The 13,844-nt window shown below is 48.8% G+C and overlaps 1 protein-coding gene across 1 annotated transcript; it reads left to right on the forward strand.

Moving 5' to 3' along the window:
- The first annotated feature begins 1,321 nt into the window (after positions 1-1,321).
- LOC119286852 lies at positions 1,322-4,977 on the forward strand. The gene is made up of 3 exons (XM_037566319.1): positions 1,322-2,529; positions 3,092-3,374; positions 4,577-4,977. The coding sequence occupies exons 1-3, from the start codon at positions 1,804-1,806 to the stop codon at positions 4,615-4,617; spliced, it is 1,050 nt and encodes a 349-aa protein (XP_037422216.1). The 5' UTR covers positions 1,322-1,803; the 3' UTR covers positions 4,618-4,977.
- The last annotated feature ends 8,867 nt before the right edge of the window (positions 4,978-13,844 follow it).

A 13,844-nucleotide genomic window follows, 5' to 3' on the forward strand; every position in this document is an offset into this window, starting at 1 on the left:
AGGACCATGGCAGCTCCACAAGGAGATTACGACACCCGCAGGCGTCACCCCTGCCAGAATCTGCAAGCCGAGCGGAGATTTCTCCCCAGCCCATGACCGAAATCTAAACCAGAGGAGCCAAGTCGAGGGAGTAGGCCACTGAGTGAGTCCACCGCTATAGGAAGGAGAGCTACGCTCATCAACAATGAAGGAAGGTGATACCGGACGCCGTCGGCCTCTCTTCACCAACGATGACCACGGTCGGTCGTCCTTGCCGCACAAAAGCGAAGACCCTTTCGGTCGCCACCTAGTGCTGCCGCTCTCGGATACAAGATCCACAACAGGTCGCAACCCACCAAGTTCCCACCGCCGCGCCCGCCGACCATCGAACAAAGCCAACCTTGGATACCACCGGTACCACATCAAGGCCTTGCCCAGACCCTCCACGCCCAACGCGTCTTCGGCCTCCCCAGCTACGCCAATGAAGAGAGCCACACAGGGGCGCCGCCCCTGAGCCCACACCACCCGTAGCAAAACGGATTTGGGCCCGGGAACCCGTGTCAATTGCCAGGTGGAGCGACCACCGCTCAAATCCCATTGGGCCACCGCCCTAGCATCCCGACTCTATCGCCACGCAGCGCGCCTAGAGGCATCGTTGCGCCACAGCCGAAGGAGTCCTCCTGGAGGTAGGAGGCGAGCCTGCCATCGTCGTTCGCCGGATGAGCGAAGCATATGTCCGGCTTCCTCCGGCGGCGACCAGGGTTCGCCCGAGCCGCGTCCCTGGAGGCAACGCGAGCCACGGGTCCAAGTACAATTATGTAGGTGGCTTGATGTATAAAATGGACGCAACTATATTTCTTTGACAAATATATGTGGCATATATGTGTGATATAATTTTATGCACGCATTTATAGTTTTTCGTTTTTGTTTTTTGAGAATAATAACAAGAGGTTCGAGGGTCGACCTCAGTGAGAAACTTCCAACTCTCCTTTTTTTTTTAGCTCCTAGAGTACACTGCGGTCTACGGGATCAGGTGGCCTGGACTTTGACCCAGCAAAAAGGGCTGGGTTTGGCCTACAACGCAATTAAACCCACCCGGTGGCTGGATTCCAAATTCCCAAGTCCAAACCAGTCCGGTGTCTGTCACTCTCGCCCTAGACCGCAGGCCCACCGCTGTCGCCACACCCCCACCACACCTGCAACGTTTTCGTTGGACGCACCGCCGCGACGTACACTACTGCTACTCCGGTCGCCGTCCCTCCGCCCCAATCAGGCAACCACCCTCCTCAACAAATACCCACCCCACCCCACCCCACCACCACCCCTCGCCCTCCTCCCACGTCCGGCCGCCTCCGCCCTCGCCGGACCAATTGTCGATCCCGCCCCTCGCCCGGCCCGGCGAGGCCTGGCGGCGCAGAGCACCTGACCCGCCGGAGTCATGGTCAGGACGGCGCCCGGGGAAACAGGAGGGTATCCTCATCATCGTCGCCGGCGAGGAGCATCCACGAAGAGGCGGCGGCCCGGGTCGTCGACGGGGTCAACTCCTTCCTCGGCAAGGCAGGCGGGGACCACGTGGCGCGCGCGGCACGGCCAGCTGGCGGGCCCCACGCGTCAGCGGGCGGAACCTCCCTGCGCCTGCGCGTTGGATTCGCCGCCCCTCCGCGTGCGGGGAGCTTATTTAAACGCCCTCCGCCTTGGCTCGGCGCTACAGTGGACGATAACCGCCGCGGCAACAAACATTCCTCCTCCCTCTTTGCCTCTCCCCTCTCCCCCTCGCCCGCTCGCTCGCCGCTCCCCGCGCATGATCCACCTCCTCCTCTAGCCATGTCGCCGTCGTCGCTGCCGCCGTCGTCTTCCGAGGAGGAGGCGTCCCGCGGCAAGCCCGGTTCGGCGAGCGCGATGGCCCCCGGCAGGTCCACCTCGGCGAGCGCGGCGGCCCGCGGGAAGTCCGGTTCGGCGGGCGCGAGGGCCCCCGGCAAGTCCGGTGCGGCGGGTGCGGTGGCCTCCGGCAAGTCGGTCTGGGCCGAGATGGGCGTGGCGCCCTTCCAGGACGGGCAGTACGTGCGGCTCCGCAACCGCGGCCGCGGCGGTTACCTCTGCGCCGACGAGACGGGGCGGGGCGTCTCCATCGATCGCCGCCGCGAGATGGTCAACACGGCGTGGGTCGCGCAGGTCCTGGAGACCGACACCAACTACTTCGTCCTGCTCCGCGGCGCCTACGGCCGCCACCTCGCCGTCACGCGCGCCGAGGCGGGGCCCGGCCACGTCGGCTTCGACGCCGCCCAGTGCGCCTTCGACGAGCCGGAGGACTCCCACGTCATGTGGTGGACCACCCCGGGGAAGAACGGCAGCGTCGTGCTGCTCCATGGCACGTCGGCCAGGCTCAGAGCGCTCCGGGCCAACGGTCGGTACCGCCGGTGGCACAGGCGCGTCACCGTCGAGGCCATCAACCGCTCCCGCGTCACTTCGATGATGGAGTGGGAGGTTCAGGTCATCCCCATGAGGGTGGAGAGGCCACCGTACCAGCTGCGACCAGGAGGCCCCGATATTGTAAGATCTTGTTCACCCGCACCCTTCTCCCTTGCACAATTCTGGGTGGTCCTGAATAAATTGGAGTGCTTAAGCCTTAGGCTATGGATTATTTCTGACAATGCTGCAACAAGTGCTGCTAAGCTGTCTACACCAGTTCTATAGCGAAATTTTGGGGTTGGTTGCTCAAATAGAACAATGCATGTGGATGTGCGGTCAATTCTTGCTTGAATAACCCAGTAGTTATTGCTGATTACTGCAGCACAGGTCTTGCACCATAAGCTTTCAATTCATGTTGCGTATTGGGTACTTCAGAGGACGATCCCTGCTGAATTATTAGTCTGATGATAATTGGATCCTCTGATGATAGCTACTGCTGTAGTAGTTGGCATTGTGAAATATCGGATTATTTTCATTTCCCTGTAAATGCTTCAATCTGGATAATTGGTGCTGAAGTAGTTCCCTTCATGATTCAGGTGTTAATATTTTGAATTGGTTCATTAGAGGACTGATCATGTTGTGTCATCTCATCTATGCCTTGATTTGTGTCGCCTAAGCGCTTTTCTGCAATTTCCATGAGCAGCCATGGCACCAAGGCTCTGAAGAGACTGTGCAAGTCAATTGCGTCGTGGCAGATGATAACGGGAGCACGGATGAGCAGGGCAGGGGAGCTCTCACGCTCCATGGCAGGAGTCTGATGGGGCTGGGCAATGAACTGGCGCAGCGGTTGGGCAACGGCCTCAACTTCCAGGACATCACCCTCTGCATTCAGGCAGGCAACCTTGCGCAGCCCACCGTTCTGCTCACCGACCTGCCCCATAGAGACGACCCCGTTGACATCGTGGTGTTCAGAGTTGGCACACCAGGTGAGAACTGCACTCCCATTTTAGTAGTACTCTGCATGTCTGCTCTGCTGTTGGAAGATGGAACTATGCATTTTCTCTTCAGATACAAACGCCACACTAGTGACTAGTCACATGACAAGTCCATGTAACTGAAGAAATTAGGAAGAAACTTGTAAATTAGGATCAAGAATCCAATTGTTCATCTGGTATCTTGAGTTCGGTGTGTAGGTAGCATGTGATATTTCAAACGCTTGATGCGAAAATTCGTGGGATTTATAATGTGTTTGCATAATGTTGTGCACTAATTCCTGTATTAACTTGATGCTACATAAGTACTCTCCTTTGGTTTGGAGGAATTTCATAGGAATTTTAGAGGATAGGATTCTTATAGGATTTTTTCCTTTAGAGCCCTTTGGTTCATAGGAATGGATTCCTATTCCTACATAGGATTGATTCCTATCCTCCACATTTCATAGGAAAATAAAAATGAGCCTAGACTCAATGGAAAAATTCCTTTGGTGTCAACCAAATGACATCTCGTTTACTATTCCTACTCATAGGATTTGAGATACATGTCATCTCATTTCCTATAAAATTCCTATTCCTACGATAATCCTATCCTATGAACCAAAAGAGGCACTTTCCCATGTTCAATCATCCCGTCTGATACTTTGATATGTGTTGTGTTCGGTCCAAAGCATGTGCTCTCAGTGACAGCAAATATTCAGTTTAGCTGCTGCCTACTGGACTTGTAGTAGTTTAACGTGTGCTGATAGTCAAAGGTATCTAGCTAGCCAGTGTACATAAACAGACGTAAATAAAATGCTGAGTAGCTTATACTTGATGCTGATACAAGCAATCGACGGGCTGAGAACACTCACGTATGACATGACACCCAGTTTTGTTCCTGTACCCTGAGAAAATATGAACTTGCAGAATCCCATTATATTATCAATGTAAAATCTGATGTTCCTTTCATTCATACTATATGCTGATGTTCTACTTAGACAATCTTAAATGCCAAGCTGTTTCCGAAATAGACTTCTACTTATGTTATCTTCACACATATCCCATTCTATGAGCGCCCATTGTGCTGTGGTTTTGAGGAAAATAGTGTTATATGATAATGTATCAGTGTTCTTCTTTGCACCACGTCCTGAGCATATGACTTCGGTTATCTTGCTTACTGTTTCTGACCTCTGACCTCTATCACTCTGCTCCAGGACATGACCGACTGCTGTTTCCAGATCTTGATGCTGAATAGAAGAGAAGGATAGGATCAGACAAGAATGAATTCTTCCCCTGGACAGTACTGTCAACGCCTCCACAATTTTACAGCAGAGTGATGGCCTGACGAGGATTAGCAGTTTACCTTCTTATCACTGAACAGTTCATACAATACAGTGTGTAGGGTTTCCTCTAGAATAGTCACCCAGTTCCGGAAAAGTGCAGGTTATGCGCGCTTCTTTGCCACTTCACATTTGGAACACTAGGAGACGACGCTATCTGTTTGGTGTTTCTGAAACTTCAGAGAAATTAAACAGTGCTTCTGGCTTGTAGGAACAAAATATGTTGAAAGTGCCTATAGTTGATTTTCCCTGGTTATATATCTGTTATGATATCATTCTCACCTGGGAGTTGTTGGTTGCTTTCTTCAGCAGCATATTTCTCACTTCCAGATTGAGTATTCTGGTACCTTTTGAGAGTAGGAAGTCCCATTTAGTAGCGGAAACGTTGCAGGCTGTGTTAGCATTCAGAAAGCTACTCCCTCTGTAAACTAATATAAGATCGTTTAGGTCACTAAAGTAGTGATCTAAACGATCTTATATTTGTTTAAGGAGTACAATATATGCCTACATATGAGTATATGACCCAGCAAGAATAAAAAACAAAGCATCTATAGCTCTAGAATGAGTGAATCACAATTCTATTTTAGCAGTGCATTCAGCCAAGACTTGTTTTGAACAGGGGCTTAGACTTCACGAATTATTCCGAAAAAGATACTCAGCACATACAGAAGACTCATGATTGCGTAATGTGTAAACATTTCAGCAGAGCAAAAAGTTTCCGAAGGACAGATACACTGCAGAAACGGCTAGTCTAGCAATCACTTTGCAATCTAATAATTATACTAAAGATAATTCTTGACGCTTTGTTAAAGAAAACCAAAGAAAAATACTTATTGCTACATTAGGGCATCCCAACGATGACCCGCAAATTTGCTCTGGCATCCGTCCACAGACAGGGGGGATCACTCCACGGACACTGATGCCGGAGGCGGCCCATCCAACGCTGCCCACATACATCCGACCCCCAATTTGTTTTCTTTAAAGTCCGCACATTCAAATAGCCGCATATATAGTCTAAAATAGCTGAAATCTTCAAATGCAACGGTAGTTCTAATTAAAAAAGTTCAAATATTACAGTCCAACATTGTTGTCCCCCTTGACCGCCCACAGATCAGATCTCCAGTTGCTTGTGAGTTGCTCGATGCTGAATTTGTTGATGCATTTGAACAAACTCTTCAAATGTGATCGGATTTTGGTCGGGAAGTTCGATAGGATCACCTATATTTTCAATTCAATACATGCGGCAACATCCTCACCCTCATCCTCCACGATTATGTTTCCGAGATTGCTAAGAGCCTCTCGGTGTCTGCAATAGTTGGTTCTCTTAGGTGCCGCGGTCCAAACACGTCGACAATGGCAGTTGCAAACCTGACCATGCCATCTCCGCAAGTAGTCGTCCCACGAATCAGCGGCCGTGCCATATGCAAGCATCCGCAGTGCGGCCATGCATTTCTGATAACCAGAGAACCCAATCCTTCCCACGTCATCCTTTTTCAAGTTGAAGTAGTCATGAAAGGACCGGACGCCATGGTACAGACGATCGAAGACATTCTTTGCGCATCTGAAATCGTCGGCAAAAATTGTCGGCGAAGAGGGCATCGGGGGCAAAGTAGTCATCCATCAGCGTCAAATGCCCGCGTGACCGGTTGCGCGTCTGCAAACACGACCTACATCATCGTCGTCTCATCCGTGTAGTCCACCCCATCAGACGACTCAATATAGTGCTCGTAGATGTTCTCCATATCTGAATTGATTGCTTCAATGAAGAATGGACAAAAAATTAGCTCAGTCAATTCACCGAACAGTTGCCGGGCATGGTGAGCATCATAGGAGTGGATGGTATCAGAGCGGCGGTCCGAGGAGACGTGTTGAACGACGGCGGAGGAGAAGCGGCGTGGAGCTGGGGTGTGCCGCTGGAGGTGACGCCCTCATCGAGTTCCGGCAGGGGTGCGGTGTGGCGGTCGGGTTGGCGGAGCGGCGGCGAAGACAAGAGGGGAAAGGTGAGAATAGAAAATGGAAGGATGGAGTCGGGGGTCCGGATGGGGTTTTGGGTGGGTCGGTGGTGTTGGAGTCCTACGTGTCTGCTGTCTGGACTCCCACAAAGCCCCCCCCCCGCCCACTTTGTCTCATGTTTGCTGAAAAAAGTATTTCCGAACCGCTCCGGGGATCGACACATGCCCGCTTTGGATGGCTTCCGTGTCCGGACGGTTTGAGGGTCCGCTTTGGAGATGTCCTTAACATAGCAATATGACTAAAAAATAAATTAAGAAGTTTAATTATGGGGCGACTTCCACAAGGGCTTTCTTTAATGCCTTTAGCTAACCCTATCCCCTTCCGCCACGTTCGAGGATGCCGCACCACTGGAACCAAGGAACGCGAGTCGCCACTAGAGAACATCAACCTAAAGAACGCCAACCTCCGCAACTCACAACAATTCTGCATGTTCCGAGCCCCACGCTACCGAGACCCAACACCTGCCTCTCCGCTCACCCGAGCACCCATGACACCCTAGGTGACGCCTCTAGTGAGGGCAGGCCACACCTTGTGCCGCCATAGCCCCATCCAAGCATAATGTAGATTTTCACTCGGGAGAGGGGTGGTGGATCTCAGCAGTGCCCCCAAGGGAGAAAGCGGCTCCTTTGAGTGTCACCGCCATCGGGCGGGACGAACAAGCCAGAGTTTCCTCCAGTCCCTAGGACAACTCCACCAAGGCCCGCCTAGCACGGCACCGACGATCCAAAGGACGCTAGAGCCCAAGATCGGTGGGAGAGAGACGGCAGGGGAGAGGGGAGGATACCTCAAAATCAATAGGGGAGGAGGAGTTTCGTGCCGCCACCTTCCACCGATGACGACCCTTCACCCGCATGGACAATCTCTCAGGTGAGTGACTCTGCATCTTGATGGAGTGACACCTTTCTATCCAAGGCGAGCGGGTAAGGTTTCACTTCGGTACTAGAGAAGGAATGTGAAAGATCATGGATGTCACCTAGAGGGGGGGGGGTGAATAGGCGCTTTAAAATAATTACGGTAGGCTTGAACAAATGTGGAATAAACCTAGCGATTAATTTGTCAAGCACAAAACCTACAACTCCAACTAGGCTCACCTATGTGCACCAATAACTTATACTCAGCAAGATAAATAACTAAGTGATAGCAAGATATATGACAAGAAACAATATGGCTATAACAAAGTAAAGTGCATAAGTAAAGGGCTCGGGTAAGAGATAACCGAGGCACAAGGAGACGATGATGTATCCCGAAGTTCACACCCTTGCGGATGCTAATCTCCGTTTGGAGCGGTGTGGAGGCACAATGCTCCCCAAGAAGCCACTAGGGCCACCGTAATCTCCTCACGCCCTCGCACAATGCAAGATGTCATGATTCCACTAAGGGACCCTTGAGGGCGGTCACCGAACCGGTACAAATGGCAACCCTTGGGGCCGGGCACCGAACCCGTACAAATGGCAACCCTTGGGGCCGGGCACCGAACCCGTACACTTTGGCAACCCTTGGGGGCGGTCACCGGAACCCGTCAAATTGCTCGGGGTGATCTCCACAACCTAATTGGAGACCTCGACGCTTGCATGGAGCTTTACACCACAATGATTGAGCTCCGAACACCACCAACCGTCTAGGGCGCCCAAGCACCCAAGGGGGACAAGCTCAAGGGTACCAAGAACCCAAGAGTAATAAGCTTCTCAACTTGTAACTTCCACGTATCACCGTGGAGAACTCAAACCGATGCACCAAATGTAATGGCAAGGGCACACTGAGTTCCCAAGTCCTTCTCTCTCAAATCCCACCAAAGCAACTAATGCTAGGGAGATAAATGAGAGGAAGAACAAGAAGGAGAACACCAAGAACTTCAAGATCTAGATCCAAGGGGTACCCCTCACATAGAGGAGAAAGTGATTGGTGGAAATGTGGATCTAGATCTCCTCTCTCTCCCCTCCCCCAAAACTAGTAAATATCCATGCAGGGATTGAGAGATAGCAAGCTCAAAGAAGGTCAACAATGGGGGAAGAACAAGAGCTCCAAGGATAAGGTTCATTGGGGAAGAATACCCCCTTTTATAGGTGGGGAAAAATCCAACCGTTATGCTCACATCCCGCACAGAGCGGTACTACCGCTCATGGGAGTGGTACTACCGCTAGGGCGGTGGAAACCCTTTGAAAAACACCATCGAGGAGGCAAAAGGCTGGCAGAACCGCCGGAGCGGTACTAGCGCTTGTCCTCACGGTACTACCGGTAGGGGTAGCGGTACTACCGCTAAGGGTAGCGGTACTACTGCTTGCGAGCGGTACTAAAAAAATACATCCGTGCCTACCACTGCTGGACTTAAGACGAGTTTTTGGTCCGGAGCGGAAGTAGCCACGAAAGTAGCCGCGGTAGTACTGCTTCAAGCGGCAGTACCCTCGCAAGAGCGGTAGTAAAAATTACATCCCCTCCAAGCAGTAGTACCGCTCCCATGAGCGATGCAGCCTTTTTAAGGACACCAAAACTGACACAACTTCTGCAAATGGACTCCGAATTCAACGAAACCAAGTTTGTTGAAAGGCTAACTACAAGGGATAACACAGTCTTGATAGAAATAACAGTAAGAAGCAAATTAGAAAAGGTCCATAAGAAAATGGTGAGAACCCTTCATCGAATAAGACCGGTAAAACCTCCAACACCGAAAACGCAATAGAAGAAGCATGTGAACTCCATTTTCGATGAACTCGAGCTTGTCAACAAGATGACCATAAGCTACAAATATCACAAGGATAAAACCAAACAAGAACCAAGAAAGATGATGCAAGCATGCAATGGTTTGAGCTCTCTACAAACGATACGATCAAGCTACTTACTTGAGAGCCCCCTTGATAGTATGGCAATCGATCCTATAACCTGGTCTCCAAACTACCATCATCAGACCGGTAAAATAGATAACCTATCAAGGGCAAACCTTTGCCTTGCACAAAGTCCACTTGAGCTAGATGATGACGATCTTGACTCCCTCAAGTTGGACCACCTTTCTTGATTGTGTTGGCTCGATGAAGGCTAGTTGATTGCTCCCCCATACTCTACTATGGGTGAGTCACTCTTCGGCACACCTTCACAAGTCCATTGACACCACAATGGGCGGCAAGCTTCAAGGATGATCTCTTCGTGATGCTCCACTTGAACTTGCACACCGCAAACTTGATGACGATCACCACTTGATGTCATCCTCCATGGGTTGTATGAGATCTTCCTCTTGATGCAAACCCATGGAAACAAACCTAACCCCACATAGAACTCACACGTAGATCATAGGTTAGTACACAGAGCGTAATGGACAATGCTTACCATACCATGGGATCACTTGATCCCTCTCGGTACATCTTCTATGCTTTGTGAGTTGATCAACTTGATTCACTCTTGACTTAGTCTTGATCAACCTTGAACCTTTGAATGTTGCCTTGAAGGTTAGCATGAATGATCACATAATCTTCTTCTTCTTCTTCTTCTTCTTCAAGACATGCTTGTAATAAGCTCAACTCTCACATGACCAATCTTTGGATAATTCCTTAATAGCACCTTGCTCAACACATAAACTCCTTGAAACCAACACATGGACTTCAAGAAATTCCTATGGATAAATCCTTCAATATAACTCAATGCAACCATTAGTCCATAGAGAATGTCATCAATTACCAAAACCACACATGGGGGCACCACATGTCCTTTCAATATCCCCCATTTTGGTAATTGATGACAATCACTTTGAAGAGAGTTTATATAAGGAATTATGCATCACCATGCAATGCAACAACCAATAATGCATGCATATGAGATGCAAATGCTAAGGCGACAAAAACCAAAGCAAGAAGAAATAACTCTCTTAACTTCTCCACAAAACTCTCTGAAACTTCTCCCCCATTGGCATCGATTGCCAAAATGGGTGAAAAGCTTAGAAGGCCAATATAAATTGTGGTCCTCGATAAATTATGTATTTCTCAACAAGAGAGTGGAATGCAATACACATATCCAAAGGCAAATACTTGGAGGAACACAAACTATATTGAGGTACAAAGATTGCTAAAGAATGATATGCCACAAAGACATAACAAAGAGAGACACAAGCAATCAAGCAATCAAGCAATCAAAATATACCAATTGAAGCAAGCAATCAAAGGATATCAATAGAACCAACTAGACCAAAGATCCTATGAGCCACATGAATAAAGGATATTACGAGATGAGAAAAGGAGTGTTCTAAAGAAACTATAGAAGCTCCCCATGATTTGTGCACACATAAGAATTTTTGTATTTGGATACAAAGTGCACAAAATAGGATCATAGCTCCCCCAAAATCAATAGAAAGTTACAACAAGTGCAAGTGAGCATATAGGAAACAAAGCCTAGCACTTGCAACAAACACATGGTTGAGCAACATGTAAAAGAGGAAACTTAAGAATAGGCTCAACCAACAAGATGTGTGTGAGTCATGGCAAAGCACTTGAGAAGACTAATATAAGGATGAGCATTAAGCATCAACATAGTCTAGGATAAATGAGATACAAGGTGCAAGACATGTCCTTCCCACACACACACACACAACAAGCAAAAGGATACACACGCTTACTAAAAAGCGAAATAACAACCAAGCTTGTGACAACCCATGGTGAAGATAGAAAGCAAAAGCCTCATCAAGACGAGGGATACCAATTAAGATGGCAAAAAGCCTCGTCAAGACAAGCATGAGGAAAATGAGATTCACCACACAAGAGTGCATGAAGATGCAACGAGATATGACCCGCACTCAAGGCACACACTTTCATGGAGCCACCAAAGAAAAAACATGAGAAAGAAACAGTGGACGTGAAAGAAAGGGATATCAACTAGATATGCAACTTGTCTCAAGTGTATAAGATTCTAGGTAGATGAAGATCATGATGGTATCAATCCACAAAGAAGGATGTACACACGAAATAGTTACAAAAAGGAAAGAACACGATATCCACAAGGAAGTCATAAATATACCAATAAGATATTTGCTTGAAAGCATAACACTTGGCTAGATATGGTCTTATTGTATATAAATGAAGTCCAACCACACATCCATCAAAGACATCACAACTAGCAACAAGAGATCATCGTTGGGATGCTTTGAGAAAGGAAACAAGTATCACAAGATATGAAATGAATATCATGCCAAGATGCAACCTACACAAGGTTGAATGCAAGAGAGGAAAGCATGAATAGATACTTGTTACGGAGATAGCATTGGAAGGATGCAGAAGATACCAATTGAAGGTATTAGATAGTAGTTCATTGAACATCCTAGCTTGACTCCAATAAGCACATGGTGACACCACCTTCCTTGTGAGTGAGCCGAGCATCCAATGTATCTCCAATTGTTCCTAGAATAACAACACAAACAAAATGGTACCCAAACTCATTGGGACCAAAGAGTTAGAGAACCGACAATACATAGGACAAACTCCACATAAATATGTGCATATAGATATGAAAATGAATTTCATGCACATCTCATCCAATTTGAGACTTGGTGGAGTTTCCCCTATATATTGGGTCAAAGACAGAAAGAAAGCATGCCAAAGAGACTACATGAAGTTAATATGCATGCTCAAGACTTTCAAGAACCGATACCAACTGGCAAAGAAATGCCAAGTGAAGATCGCCGTCGTCAAATTCATCACCGTCCGGACCTCCCCGAATTCGCCGTCAAGCCCTTTGTGCTCACTGTGAGGCCATGAATGGCCGAAGCGCCTCGCCGCCGTCCATGTCGCCGCCATCGCCCTGGCCACCACAGCCCGCAGCCGAGCGCGTCACCCTGCTCCTGGTGACGCCAGGAGGCCGTAGAGCCTCTCCGCTCGCTTCCCCATGCACCACAGCCCTCACCCGCACTTGGCCGTGCTCCGGCCGCCGCCCCGAGCTTCGCTCCAGCGAGCTCCGGCCACCCCTCCTCCTCCTATCTACCCCACTAGATGCGGGAGAGCACGGACTACGCCCCGGTGCTCCCAGCCGCCGCCCCCGTGCCCTGTAGCATGGACGCTGCAGCATCCAGAGGTCGCCGGCGACGACCTTGCCGGCTTGACGTGCGGGCCCGACCTGCCAGGTGATTAGCTTAAGGCTAATCACCATTTTGCTAACCCCTTGACACTGACAGTGGGCCCCAGAGCCACTAATCTAAATTAGATTAGGAATAACTCCTCTGTTAACTAACTGAGTCACTGATGTGTGGACCCCACACGTCAGGTTTGACCTGGTTAGCCATGTTGACTCGCTGACGTAGTGATGACGCCATGCTGACGCGGTTATTCTTTTTTTGGAATTATTTTAAAACAGGAAATTCCAGAATATATTCAAAACTTCAAAAATTCATAGAAATTCAACCGTAGCTCAGATTGAAATAATTTATATATGAAAAATGATCAAAAAATACAATCTATCCATCTGTACCATTTTCATGCATGACAAACCAACCTATACATGTTGTATATATGAAAACACACTTATGGCATATTTAAGAGCTTATTTTGGAGTTGCATTTGAATCCTTGGTTCAAATGGAACTCAACTAAATAAATGCTAGATGCATTAACTCAAACAACATCACATACTCATGCCATGTTCATGCATCATATTGTTGCATATGCTTGTGTTTGATTTCCGTCACCGTTCCTTCTCGATAGGTCCTGCTCCGGAGAGTGTTCGAGAGTACCTGTCTGAGGAGCAGTGCCCCCCTGTTGATCTACCAGGCAAGCAACCCCCCTTGTTCATTCCGATACAATCCTACTCTCTCGCTCCTGCTCTCATTTATTGCATTAGGACCACAACGATTCAACTGCTACTTTATGCTGCGGTAGTTGAACCCATTCCTCTGCATGACCTGTCATTGCCACAGTAAATAGTTAAAACCCACTAGCATGTGTAGGAGTTGTTTGAGCCATGTTGTGTTCCTACCATGCCATGCCTGCTATTGCTTAGAGTTGTGTCAGGTCTAATTCATGGGGAATGAATTGGAGTGTTATGATATGTTCTGGTGCTGAGAGTTAAGCGTGTGAACACGATTTGGTAAAGGTAGCGGTGAGAGGCCATGTAGGAGTACATGGTGGGTTGTCTCATTGGGACCGTCCTTAAGAACTGAGTTC

Source organism: Triticum dicoccoides, chromosome 4A (assembly GCF_002162155.2).
Source record: "Triticum dicoccoides isolate Atlit2015 ecotype Zavitan chromosome 4A, WEW_v2.0, whole genome shotgun sequence".
Taxonomy (NCBI): Eukaryota; Viridiplantae; Streptophyta; class Magnoliopsida; order Poales; family Poaceae; genus Triticum; species Triticum dicoccoides.

Coding starts and splice junctions, on each gene's coding strand:
- LOC119286852 (XM_037566319.1), top strand. CDS start 1,804: ATGTCGCCGTCGTCGCTGCCGCCGTCGTCTTCCGAGGAGGAGGCGTCC. Junction 2,530..3,091: donor GACCAGGAGGCCCCGATATT/GTAAGATCTTGT, acceptor TTCCATGAGCAG/CCATGGCACCAAGGCTCTGA. Junction 3,375..4,576: donor GTTCAGAGTTGGCACACCAG/GTGAGAACTGCA, acceptor ACTCTGCTCCAG/GACATGACCGACTGCTGTTT.